Below are 11,962 nucleotides of genomic sequence, written 5' to 3'. Positions count from 1 at the left end.
TCCTGACTCGACATCCCGTTTCTATGGAAGCAGGATGTTGGAGGTTTTCAACTTCGCCCACTGACACGGTGCACGGACAAGGAAGAAGAATCTCCCCGAAGGTCAAAACTCCAGCAGAAAACTGGTTGTGTATAGAAGAACTATAAATTTAGACCAATGCGTTCTTTGGCTCGTGGCCTTCGTCGGGATCAACATGAAACACGTCGCAAAACACACTTAAAGTGTTTTTAAAAATGTGTTTCGGTGATCTCGTGTCAATCCCTCGTCATTAAATCTATATTTTTTGTTTGTTTGTCCAAAAGTGTCTGGATGGAGTCGCTATTTACATCCGTAGAAAACAGCAGGAAATCTCAGGTATGGTTTTGTGTGTTTTCTCCATCTTGCAGGTCCTCAGTTCGCTGTTTGGAAAGTCGTCTGTCTTTCCACCCACATGTTCATGTTTTACAGTCTGACTATAAATGAGGATAAAACTCTTCAAATCTATTTTAATTGAATATTTAAAGGGATAAATCTTCATCTTTAACAACATGCAGTCACTGCGTTAGTGTTTTGTTCCCCCTCTTAAAATAGTATATTGTTAACTCGTACATTATAAATTACAGTAAAACCAAACAGTCCTGTTGTAAAAGAGAACACGCTGTCATTGCTCTTCATCCTTCAGGCTCGTCGTTGACTTTTCCATCATGACAAAGGCAATCTGGATTATTAAATTCATTTCTAAAAACTTGGCAAAACAGTGAATAAATGGACTCAGACGTCTCCTCAAAAACGGTTTTATTTCCTCTCTAGTAAAATTCAGGTTTAAAGTCTGTGAGACACACAGGATCTGAGATACGGTGGATGTAGTGGAGGTCGATTCCAAGACTTCCACTCCGATTTACGGTCAGTTTTGACGACTCTAATACGCGGCGGCATCGCTGGTATTAACAGAGAAGATGTTGGCGTTGATGGAATCAGAGAGGGAAGAGTCGAAGCTAAGTTGATTTTAAGGTCCAAAGCACATTGTAAGCTGACTGGTTCCATTTATAAATTGTCTCCAGCATGACTTCATATAACTTTGTCGCGGCACCAAGATGCATAAAGACGGAGAGTAAAAGTCTGAAGAGGTCAAACCACTAAAGAACTACTTCCCTATTGGACCATCGCATTTCTGCTTTGTGGTCAAATAAAGTTAATCGTTAAGAAACATGATTAAAAAGTTGTTTTAAGACAACTTTGATTGCAATCAACATCTTTTATCTAGTTAGTGGTTTTAGAGGTCCTAATTACTGTTAAAATATTAGATAAATCATATATAGATACAGGTTGATGTGGGTCTAATGCACACTACCTGCCACGCAGAAAGGTTACCATAACAACGAGCAGAACTAAATGAGCCAATATGGTTGTATACCAATTACCTTCAAGATGGCCGCTTAGCCTAAACATCGCTATAAACTACGTCAATGACAATGGTAGCATTTCTCGTAATTAAAGAACACAAATGCACTGTTTTTATTTGTTTTATTTTTTTAATTGTGATGACATTTTCATTTGTCAGCTGTGGGGGAAAACTCCCTTAAAACATCTCTAAAAACCTTCCATAAAGTCGCTCTCGGATCAATACATCTATACGTGAAACTTCATTAAGCGCCCTATAGGGAGGTCAAAGGTCACCACCAGATACAGAGCAGCGACCATTCACCCTGCAGTTTTTACAGCTTTCTAATGACTTTGGTTTCCTCAATTTGGAGTTGTATAAAAAAAAAACACACACACACAAAAAAAACCAATTTAAACTTCCAGGATTAATGAGGGCAATAACAACAGCCATTAAACCAGATAGCTTCGATATCTGAGGTTAAACTGTGAGGAGTTGGCGAACATCATTATCATTACCTCGTAATAAAACGCTCATTCTGTGAAACACCGATAATCCCAGACTCTTTCATATTTTATATATTTTTTGCCATGTGTGCTGTGGTTTAGTTTATGAGGTGAGAGGTGACTCAGACTGGACAATGGCCCCACCTAGTGTTTGGTTTGTACTGCAGCCTGTAATCAACCTGGTAGCAGCGTAGCTGGAGCTGCATTTACAGCTGGACAATTATTAAAATGAAGGAAAGGAGAATTTGTGGCACTAATGTGAAAGTAATGTATGCAAGAGTGTTTTTATATATTTGTGATGATGTGCCAGTAAAAGGAGCTTGGCCTAAAGCAACTAATACTCATAGAGAGATTCATTTTAATTATTTATTTCAATTAAATAAACCGGATGTGTCAGGAGAAGGCGAGAAGCTGTAAATTTACATAGTGATCTGTTTTACATATTTAGATATAAAAAAAAAAGTACAAAAAATATACTTCAAAATTCACACAAACTTTAAGTTGAGTAATAATAATACATAAAAAGGCACAAAATAGTACAAAGGACAGGTTTTATCAGTCTGATAGCAAAACATATGTAGTTCCTGCAGAATTGAAATCCAGAATAAGAATCAATATAAAAAAAATTGTTCTATTAAAATTGAAATGAGGCTATTTTTTGTTAACAAATTGACAAGTTGTATGCAAACATTATATGGGTGAAAATACAGGATTTATTTATTAATCGTAAAAACATTTATGTCAATAGCATCAAATAATGGCACAAGTGAAAACACCGTGAAAAGAAAACTAAGTTAAACTGAGACTTTTACTTTGAAGGGGCGCTTTGGCGTATACAGGAAGTAAATAAATGCTGCTTCCGTTCTACGTCCTGTTTGACGAGGGTTTGTTGAACTTTTACCTCCAAGTGTTTTGTGTTCTGTTATCGTGTCGTTCACGTCCCAACCTGCGGAGCTATGAGTGCCATTATTCCTCGGATAGAGCAGCTGTCTGCCCGCGTTGTTCGGGTTTTGGGTTGCAACCCGGGACCGATGACGCTGCAGGGAACCAACACGTACCTGGTCGGAACCGGTGAAAGGTGACGAGTCGGCCTTCATCATGTTCTCCAAAATGAAGCGTCCTTTCATGTGTTCTCCACTCCAACATATCTGCATTTGGGAAAGACAACTTGACCAAAGACAAGACAGTCCAAGAAGCCATTAGTATGTCTTCTGTTGGCTCATGGAAAGAGACGTCACGCCAAACTCCATCTAATTTTTGGGGGAATTTAGTATGTCTTTGCTCGGAGGCAATGAAATGTAGTATATACAACAAAACTGGAAGTGTTCAATTAATCATGTAGGTCTCCTGTCTACATCGGCGTTCACTCAGTGTGAAAATATTTATAGTTTTTGCTACTATTTAGGAATCCATTAGTGTGCCTTCTGTTCGCTTATGGAAAGTGACGTCACGCCAAACTCCATGTAGTTTTTGGGGGGAATTAGCATGTCCTTGCTTGTAGGCAATAAAACGCAGCATACACAACAAAACTGGAAGTATGAAATGAATAATTAAGGTCTACTGGATACATCGGCGTTCACTCAGTGTGAAAATATTAATATTTATTTTAGCTACTATTTAGGTTATTTGACTTGAGTTAGTTAAACAAAAGTTCTTCATGTTAAAAAAAAAAGAAAGAAAGCAAAATAACTAAAAACTACAAAAGAAAAAATAGGAAAATTATTAATGCATGAGTATGGATAGCTTCTTTCTGACTACATAATAATAATAATAATAACAACACATGTATTGCAGACGGGTGCTGATAGACACCGGGGAACCTGCTGTGCCCGAATACATCGGCAGCCTGAAACGTGCGCTGAAGCAGTTCAACACGAGCATCCAGGAGATCATCGTCACACACTGGCATCACGACCACACGGGCGGAGTGGAAGATATCTGCAGGGACATAACTGGTGAGAGCTGCAGCTGTCACATTACTACCGACATTTATAGTTTCAAGAGAGAGAGAGAGAAAAAGAACACACAAAAATATTCATGTTTCTTCTGTTGTCTTCCTGCAGGTTCTGAGGTGCGAGTCAGCAAACTGCCTCGGTCCACCCGAGCCAGAGAGACAGCTGGGAACAAGAGCTACACCTTCCTGAAGGATGGAGATGTTGTCCGAACGGAGGGAGCCACACTCAAGTCAGTTTTATGCAATTTTGAATGTATGGAAAGGACATGAAATAAAAACGCCGAACCAAAAACATTCTGCCGTGCCGTGCGGCTAACGTCTGAATCTTGTCGCAGTGAGTTATTTGAGCAAATTTTCTTCCCAGGGTGCTTTTCACCCCGGGCCACACCGACGACCACATGGCGCTGCTGCTGGAGGAGGAGCACGCTCTCTTCTCCGGCGACTGCATCCTGGGCGAGGGCACGGCCGTGTTCGAGGATCTCTACGACTACATGAAATCTCTGAAGGTCCTGCTGGACTCTCAGGCCGACCTCATCTACCCCGGTGAGCGAGGACACGCTGGTAGTTTGGTTACCACTGTTTTTTCTTTTTTTATCTCTCTTTCAAACCCATTCACACACACACACACACACACACACACACACACACACACACACACACACACAAGTTAGCACAGCCTAGTGGTAAAAGAGTAATGATGGAATAAATGATAACTTTCTGAATCGAGATGTTTTTCATCCCTTCTAAGATTCATTCTCACAGGTTTTTTTTTTTGCAATACATTCACCACAAAGGGCCACAGTTATGATTAGTTTTACTATTATTAATGCATTCTTCAAATTCATTAATTATTCTATTAGAAAATATAGAAAGATGCCCAACAAAAGACATTTGATCTGATTGTTTGGTTTTATTTTTTGGCCAATGATCCCGATTTTTCAACGGGTGAAACCAGCGAGTATTTATCCGTTTTTAAAGCAGAATTTCTTTTAAATTTCTGCCGATGGACCAGTTTTTGCAGCTTTGATGTCCACAGCTTTTGATGCTTGTTCTGTTCATTAAAAACTTCCCCCCCGCTGCTCTGTGTGCAGGTCACGGACCTGTGGTTCAGGACGCCGGCTCCAAGATCAGACACTACATGAGCCACCGGGACCAGAGAGAACAACAGATCCTGGCGGCCGTTCAGGACGGAGCGGGAAAGCCTTTCTCCTCCATGGAACTCGTGAAGATCGTCTATAAGGTTTTGGGAAATCGTCTTCGGTTACTTTTGATGCATTTTAATATCGTATAGCGCACCTTCAACACATTCATTTATTTCATTAAAACCAGCATACATGCGTGAAAGTGAGCTGCAAACAATCACACAAACCACCAGTTCTTTGACCGCCAGACTTTTATACTTTGCTGTTTTCTTTTTTTTTGTCACAGTTGACTGTTTGTTTTTTTTCTTCTTCCAGGAAACTCCTGAATATTTACACCAAGCTGCTAACGTGAACCTGGTTCATCACTTGAAGAAGCTGGAGAAGGAAGGCAAGATCACTCTGGGTATGTCCTCTCTTGTTACTGCAAAAACTACCGTCGTTTTCCTTCATAATATCATTATTAGATTAAGATTCCATTAAAAGTTTTAATTTAGAATATTAAATTTTGCACAATAAAATACAAAAGTGAACTCCTTTGTTTTTTCTTTTGTTTTTCCTTCAGTGAACGACTCTTCGCAGAACAGCCAATGGAAGAGTAATCTGTGACACTGAGATGAAATCAAATTGATCATTCTGGTCAACAGCTTGTGATTTTTAAAAGCCAAAACGATCAGTTTTACGGTGTTACGTTTGTGCTCGAACGCCTCTGCTGATGGAAATTCTGAGACGTCGCTCGGTTAAAGTTGCCTCGGATTGTTTCTTGACTCGGGAGAGCGTAGAAAATCGTCAGCATCGGCGAGACTCGTGAGGAGCTGCAGCCTCCGTGTCAAAGCTTGAACAAAACGAAAAACTTCTCAGGTCAGCTGAATTTGATCTGTGAATTAAATATGTCATCGTCTCTGCTTCCAGAAGGATTTCCCTTGAGCCTCTTCAAGTTGAGCACTTTTTGTGGACTTTAAACTGAATCTAATTCTAAACAGCAATTTGATTCGTTAAAAATACCCATTTTTTTTGAGTGGAGTTTGGTGCACAAGCGTGTTTTTCTTCCTCTCTTGTTCCCTCTCTTCTTATGACACATTTTTTTGTTGTTGCTGCTCATTTTTTTTGTCTTCCAAACTTTATTCATATTCGCTGTAAAAGTCAGAAAATGGAGCAGAAAATACGTAGGATAAAAAAATAAAGCAGAAATAAATAAGTGTGTTTTCAGACTGTCGACTCTGAGAGAGGGAGATATTGATTTTTTTTTTTTATCCACACTGCCAGTTAGAAGTTAATATTTTCATCTGTTTTCCCCCTTTGTTGTTATTTTTTATAAGTCTGACTTTGCCTTCTTGAGCACTATGAACTTTTTGAGAAAAGGCTCACACATTTTCCAGTCATCCACTAGGTGGAAGCATCTGTTCATTTTATGACAGCCAATTAGAAGATAGATAGATAGAGAGATAGATAGATAGATAGATAGATAGATAGATAGATAGATAGATAGATAGACAGACAGACAGACAGACAGACAGACAGACAGACAGACGGACAGACGGATGGACAGTTAGTTAGTTAGTTACTTTATTAATCCCACAAGGGGAAATGTTTTTGCTACAGCAGCATTCATAGATACAGGAAAGCAATAAAACAACAGTAGAAAATATTAAATATAAAAATGCACAGTATATACAATAAAATTGAATAATTAAATATAAATTAAACAAACGAAACAATAGTGTAAACATACAATCAATGGTGTTATTGTACTGTGATGGATTTTGCCAGAGGTGATTTATTGTACAGTCTTATTACAGTGGACAGAAATGATCTCCTTTGTCAGGAATGATCTCCTGTATCCGTCCTTGTGACAGCAGCTGGAGGAGTCTTTTGGAGAATGTCCTCCTCTGTCCCTGCAGCAGGTGGAGAGGGTGGTCAGGATTATCCAATATGGATAATAGTTTGTTCAGCGTCCTCCTCTCCACCACCTTTTCCAGACTGTCCAGTTTGTAGCCGATGATGGAGCCGGCCTTCTTCACCAGTTTGTTAAGTCTGTTGGTGTCTCCGGCTCCACTGCTCCCCCCCCCCCCCCCCCCCCCCCCTCTCCCCAGCAGACTACTAGAAGTACAGTTCACTGGCCACAACAGATGGTAGAACATCTCCAACATCTCGTTGCACACATTGAAGGATCGACGTTTCCTCAAGAAAAAGAGTCGACTCATCACCTTCTTGTAGACAGAAACAAAGAAAACCCTCAGAAAATATTGTATTTTTCCAGAAAATTGTTTAAAACAAAAACAAAGAAGTAAATATATGTTGGAATGGGTTGTTTAAAAATATTAAATGAAAATAATGTGAATTCATGCTGTTTTCTGGTTATAAATAAGAATTACGGTATATTTGTGGTGATTTTGGAAAAACACTGAGTGTTGGAGTTTGACCTGTTGAAAATAATCTCAACTAAATAATGATGAACCAACATCCTGCGAGTGACAATCAGATTTCTCCTACGAACTCTTGAACTGTGACCGACCCACACACACCGAGTCTCATCTGTTTTCTGTATTGACTCATGATGCCTCTGTTGCAATCGGTCGAGACTGTCTATGTTTCTCTGTTATTTATTTTTTCTCTACCCAAGCTGCTTATTTTGGGGCCGAGCGGTGACTTTGCTGAAGGTGATCTCACCTTACAGTGGAACAACCACAGTGCACGACTCGTGCAGGACAGAGGAAGGACACGCAGTGTGTTCGTGTAGCAGAAGCGGCATGCACCAAACAGTGGAGCTGAATTCACTTATTTCAGTAATAGTACTAAAACGGCAGAGTAAAAGTCCCCCATTACAAATCCTGAAAGAAGAATGACCTACTTATGGAAAATTCAGAGGTTTTAGCAGCAAAATGTAGTTAAAAGTACAAAAGACCTCTGACTGATATTATATTGTGTATGACATCATTAAATTATTATATCGGTGTGTGAGCAGCATTTTTGTAGCTGCTGCAGGTGGAGCTGGTTTGAACTTCTTTATATCCAGTTTTTAAATCTACATGTTTACTGAAAGAGAAGAAAGAATGCAGAAAAACTAAACTTCTGATCCAAACATTAGTTTTCAGTGACTTTTTATCTCATCTTTTAAATTTGAGTGAGATCGTTATTTGAAATGAAGCCATATCAGGAGTTTAGAGACACATTCATGTTTGGTGGAACTGTAAACCGCTCATAATAAACATCTAACATGTCATAATAACTTAATAACAGTGGCTTGTATTTTAAAAGCTGTCAGATCTTTATCTGAAAAGTAACTTAAATCTGTCAAAATAATGTCGTGGAGAAGAAAGTACAATATTTCCCTCTGAAATGGACTGAAGTGGAAGTATGAAGTCAAATGGAAATACTCAAGCAAAGTGCAAACAGTAAAAGCTAGTGGCCAGATACTCATATGAAATACTTAAAGGGATATTACAACAACATATTAGGACACGAGCACACCAGAAACTCCTTTAAAATCCCACAAAGCTCAAAAATTAGATGGACGTAACGTCACTGCATTATGAAGGAATGAGGCAGAGTGCCGTTTATTTAACACAATTAGGGCAATTTAAAGAATTAAATTATTATTAGATTTAGGAATGTGTTTTTGTTTTTACGTTTTAAGACTTAAAACAACCACATTACACCTTAAAACTGTCATTACATAATAATAATGTGTCCCAAACTATATAATGCAGGTTTTTAGTTCAGCTCTCCTCAAAGTGTGTTTGCATGTGTGCGCGCTCTGCAGGCTGGTAATGAGATGAGTGGAGGTGGGGGTGGTGGAGAGGGAGGAGGAGGAGGAGGAGGGAGGAGGAGGAGGAGGGGGGGTCTACTGGTAAAGATAAACAGCCGAGGAGCCTCTGAGCCACATGAACATGGCGGCTCCGGCCCTGGACGCCGCTGCTGCCGCCGCCGCCGCCGCCGCCGCTCCGTCCCGCTGACCGACAACCGACACCGGCGACAAACGGAGAAACATCCCCGGTGAAGGGCAGCTCAACTCTCAGGTAAGTTTCCTGTCATTTCTCCCGGCCGGGCCCCCCCCTCGCGCCCCCACCGCCGCCGCCGCTCCTCCAAAATAAAACGTTCGTGCAAAGAAGTGTGTATCGAGGTTATCGCTCTTAAAGGGACATTATTTTATTTATTCTCTTTAATAGCGCGGTCAGATTACCGTTATATATCCGTTATATAGATATATATATATGTACACGCGTAAATAACGTCAGAATCACTCGGTATTTATCGCGCATGTTTATTTATTCGCGTCTTCGGTTTTCGAAAATCGTATTTAACGAATTGTTCGCGAGTAAAAACACGTGAATATTTTGTCCGTTGATTGACAGCTTTCACGACCTTACCGGGTTTGTTTATTTTTCATTTTTTATTTTTTTTTACCAGCTAAACGGATAAAACAAACAAACAAACAAACAAACAAACAAAATGCTACTTTGCGTCGGTTACGGTGCCAAAAAAAAAAAAAAAAAAAAAAAAAAAAAATCTGCCAAAGACCGAGAATTAAAAACACTGCGCGCGCGCGTGTTTGTTGAACGTGTTTAAACACTCGTGAGTGTGTGTGTGTGTGTGTGTGTGTGTGTGTGTGTGTGTGTGTGTATAAAATATCCCCAACCGGGACTTTGCTGTTTAACTTTAACACTTCGCTGTTAAAAGCCTCCACTTCCTGATCAGCTGCGGTTTTTTTTTTTTTTAACGTGAAACCGAGCTCGAGAAAACGAGTTGTCGCTCGTTGTCAAAGTTTTATTTTATTTTATTTTATTTTATTTTATTTTTTAATGTAGTGTTTGGTCAATTTTCCGTGGTGTTTATGTGACTGAGGTCAGTTTTATTTTACGGTGAACAGTTTAAGTTATTCCCCGGGCCGGTTCGTACAGCTCTGACTTCCTCAACCAACTGAAGCGTCACGTGAACGAGAGTAACCCCACAGTTCCGGTTTGTTCTTTCAAAATAAAATAAGATTTGCTTGGTACTTTCAGGGAATAATTTTATTTAATTGCGTATAAATTGTTCATTATGGATGACTTACTCAGTTTCATGTTATTTAATGCGACTTAACATTGTATTAAAGCTGTTATGGTGTATTATTTCACATCAAATGTTGTATTACGGGGATGTTTTGTTGAGGTAACCTCATGTACAGAGTTACAGCCAAGTGCATCATACACCTTTTTTCACAGCAGACATTTTTGTATTAATAAATTTGTGTATTAATAATGGTTCAGTTACATTAAGCATCCCACTAAACAAAGACAGTTAACCAACACGCTCAAAAAGTAGGATATCCCCAAAGTTATTAATACACCTGTGCCTTCCCTACAATAACAAATCTAAATGTATACAATGGAAAAAAGATCTATAGCTCAGTGCTTTTTGTATTTCTGTAGCATTTTATTTTCTTTTATTACTTAATTGCTTGTTATTTTGAAGAGTAAGTCAAGGAAGCGGCTGGTCTACTTCCTGTTGGTTCATATAACTTGACATGGATCAGCCCCGTGGGCAGTGATGTGAGGAGACACTTATCTCTCCAACAGGTTAAATGTTCACAACAAGACAGTCATGAAAATTAATCCTGTAAAAGGGGAAAGATTATTTGTACCAAATCTCTTCCATGTCACTGTGGCATTTTTCCATTTTGTGTATCAAGCAACATATTGACCACTTAAGCGCCAGCATGCATGCATGCTCGCAACCTGGCAGCTGCAGGACCTGCGACTTGACCCATGCTGCAGGTTCTTAGCAGTCAGGTCGGTCGGGCCTTTTTTTTTTTTTTTTTTTTTGTGCATGCCAGCAGAAGAATTAGTCTTTTATTTGCTGTTGTGCTGGTATGTTACCGTAGGAAACATGTCGGTTTGCCTACGTGACAGGTGCCACCTGACTCCTCTGGATATGTTATCTTTGCTGGCTGGACTCACGATTTTTTTCTGTTTTTTTTGGTTTTTTTTGTGTGATTATTTGCTCTCTCACTGCACCGTAAAGTGAACTTTGAAAAAGGATTGCGACACGCGGCTTTCTGCGTTTCTCTGAGGGAAGACGGCTTGGTAACATGCGACGTTGTGCATGCTTGGTTTTGTTTTTTACATTCAAAGATCAACCTGGATCCGTTTCCAGTGTGCTTTTTCTAACGGCTTTATCCTCATTAAACTGTGTTATCATGCTCCGGGGTAGTGATTCTTCTGGGTAAATAACAGCATGCTTCCATAGTTCTTTCTTTTTTTCTTCCTCTAATGCCAGAAGAACCTTATAGTGCTGCAGCAAGAGTGCAGGAATGTTCTTAAGACCAAGATCTTAACGTGAGATTGGCAGTTTGCCCAGTGAGGGATCCTTAGTGGCTTGAATTCACTCAACCACGTGAGAGCTCAAATAATGTCCCGACCAATGACAGCAGCAGCAGCAGCAGCAACAGGAGGAGGAGGAGAAGTTGGAGAAGGAGGAAGGGCAGAGGCTTGACTGTGCAGTTCTTCATACTATGTTTTCTACAAGGTCTTATCCTCTAAACAAGCTAAAGAAAACACACATTTGTTTTTAAACCTTCATCCTCTTCCTCTGATGTGTTCCCATTCTGGATTAAAGAAACCCTCGTATTCATTGCTTTTTAAAAAAAATTTATTTTTTAAAGGTGATTTGAATCTGAAGGTTGTAAAAAAAAAGAAAAGAAATTGGCCAAACGGGTGCGACCAATCAAAACTGATAAGCGTTACTTGATAATCTTTGATTTCACATCCACATCACAGTAATCCCTTCCAGAACCTCCTACGTGCACTCCTTCCCTTTTAATTCTTCTCATTGGTTCATATGTACATTTATTGGTATTTAACAAGGTGTGTGTGTGTGTGTGTGTGTGTGTGTGTGTGTGCGCGCGTGTGCGCGTGCGCACACGCTTGTCTACACGTCTATGTTTGTGTATGTCTGGATCTTCTCGCTGCCACCGACTTTATCAGAGACAAACACACACACACACATACAAACACACATACAC

General features: G+C 39.7%; 2 protein-coding genes across 4 annotated transcripts in view; both read left to right on the top strand.

The window, feature by feature from the left end:
• The first annotated feature begins 2,717 nt into the window (after window positions 1-2,717).
• Window positions 2,718-7,300, top strand: lactb2 (lactamase, beta 2). The gene is made up of 7 exons (XM_069175458.1): window positions 2,718-2,944; window positions 3,661-3,821; window positions 3,930-4,050; window positions 4,185-4,363; window positions 4,912-5,060; window positions 5,278-5,365; window positions 5,525-7,300. The coding sequence occupies exons 1-7, from the start codon at window positions 2,823-2,825 to the stop codon at window positions 5,566-5,568; spliced, it is 864 nt and encodes a 287-aa protein (XP_069031559.1). The 5' UTR covers window positions 2,718-2,822; the 3' UTR covers window positions 5,569-7,300.
• Window positions 7,301-8,834: 1,534 nt separating this feature from the next.
• LOC138214056 (nuclear receptor coactivator 2-like) overlaps window positions 8,835-11,962 on the top strand; it is a 42,787-nt gene continuing 39,659 nt past the window's right edge. For all 3 annotated transcript variants that reach the window (XM_069175414.1, XM_069175415.1, XM_069175413.1), the window contains exon 1: window positions 8,835-8,978. The gene's annotated coding sequence lies outside the window, so the exon portion shown is untranslated. The remainder of the gene's footprint in view (window positions 8,979-11,962) is intronic.

This window comes from Embiotoca jacksoni, unplaced genomic scaffold (assembly GCF_022577435.1).
Source record: "Embiotoca jacksoni isolate LCO1_2020_lvr unplaced genomic scaffold, fEmbJac1.0.p SCAF_67, whole genome shotgun sequence".
Classification (NCBI taxonomy): domain Eukaryota; kingdom Metazoa; phylum Chordata; class Actinopteri; family Embiotocidae; genus Embiotoca; species Embiotoca jacksoni.
Note: the sequence above shows the minus strand (reverse complement) of the source record. Positions and strands in the feature narration are given on the sequence as shown.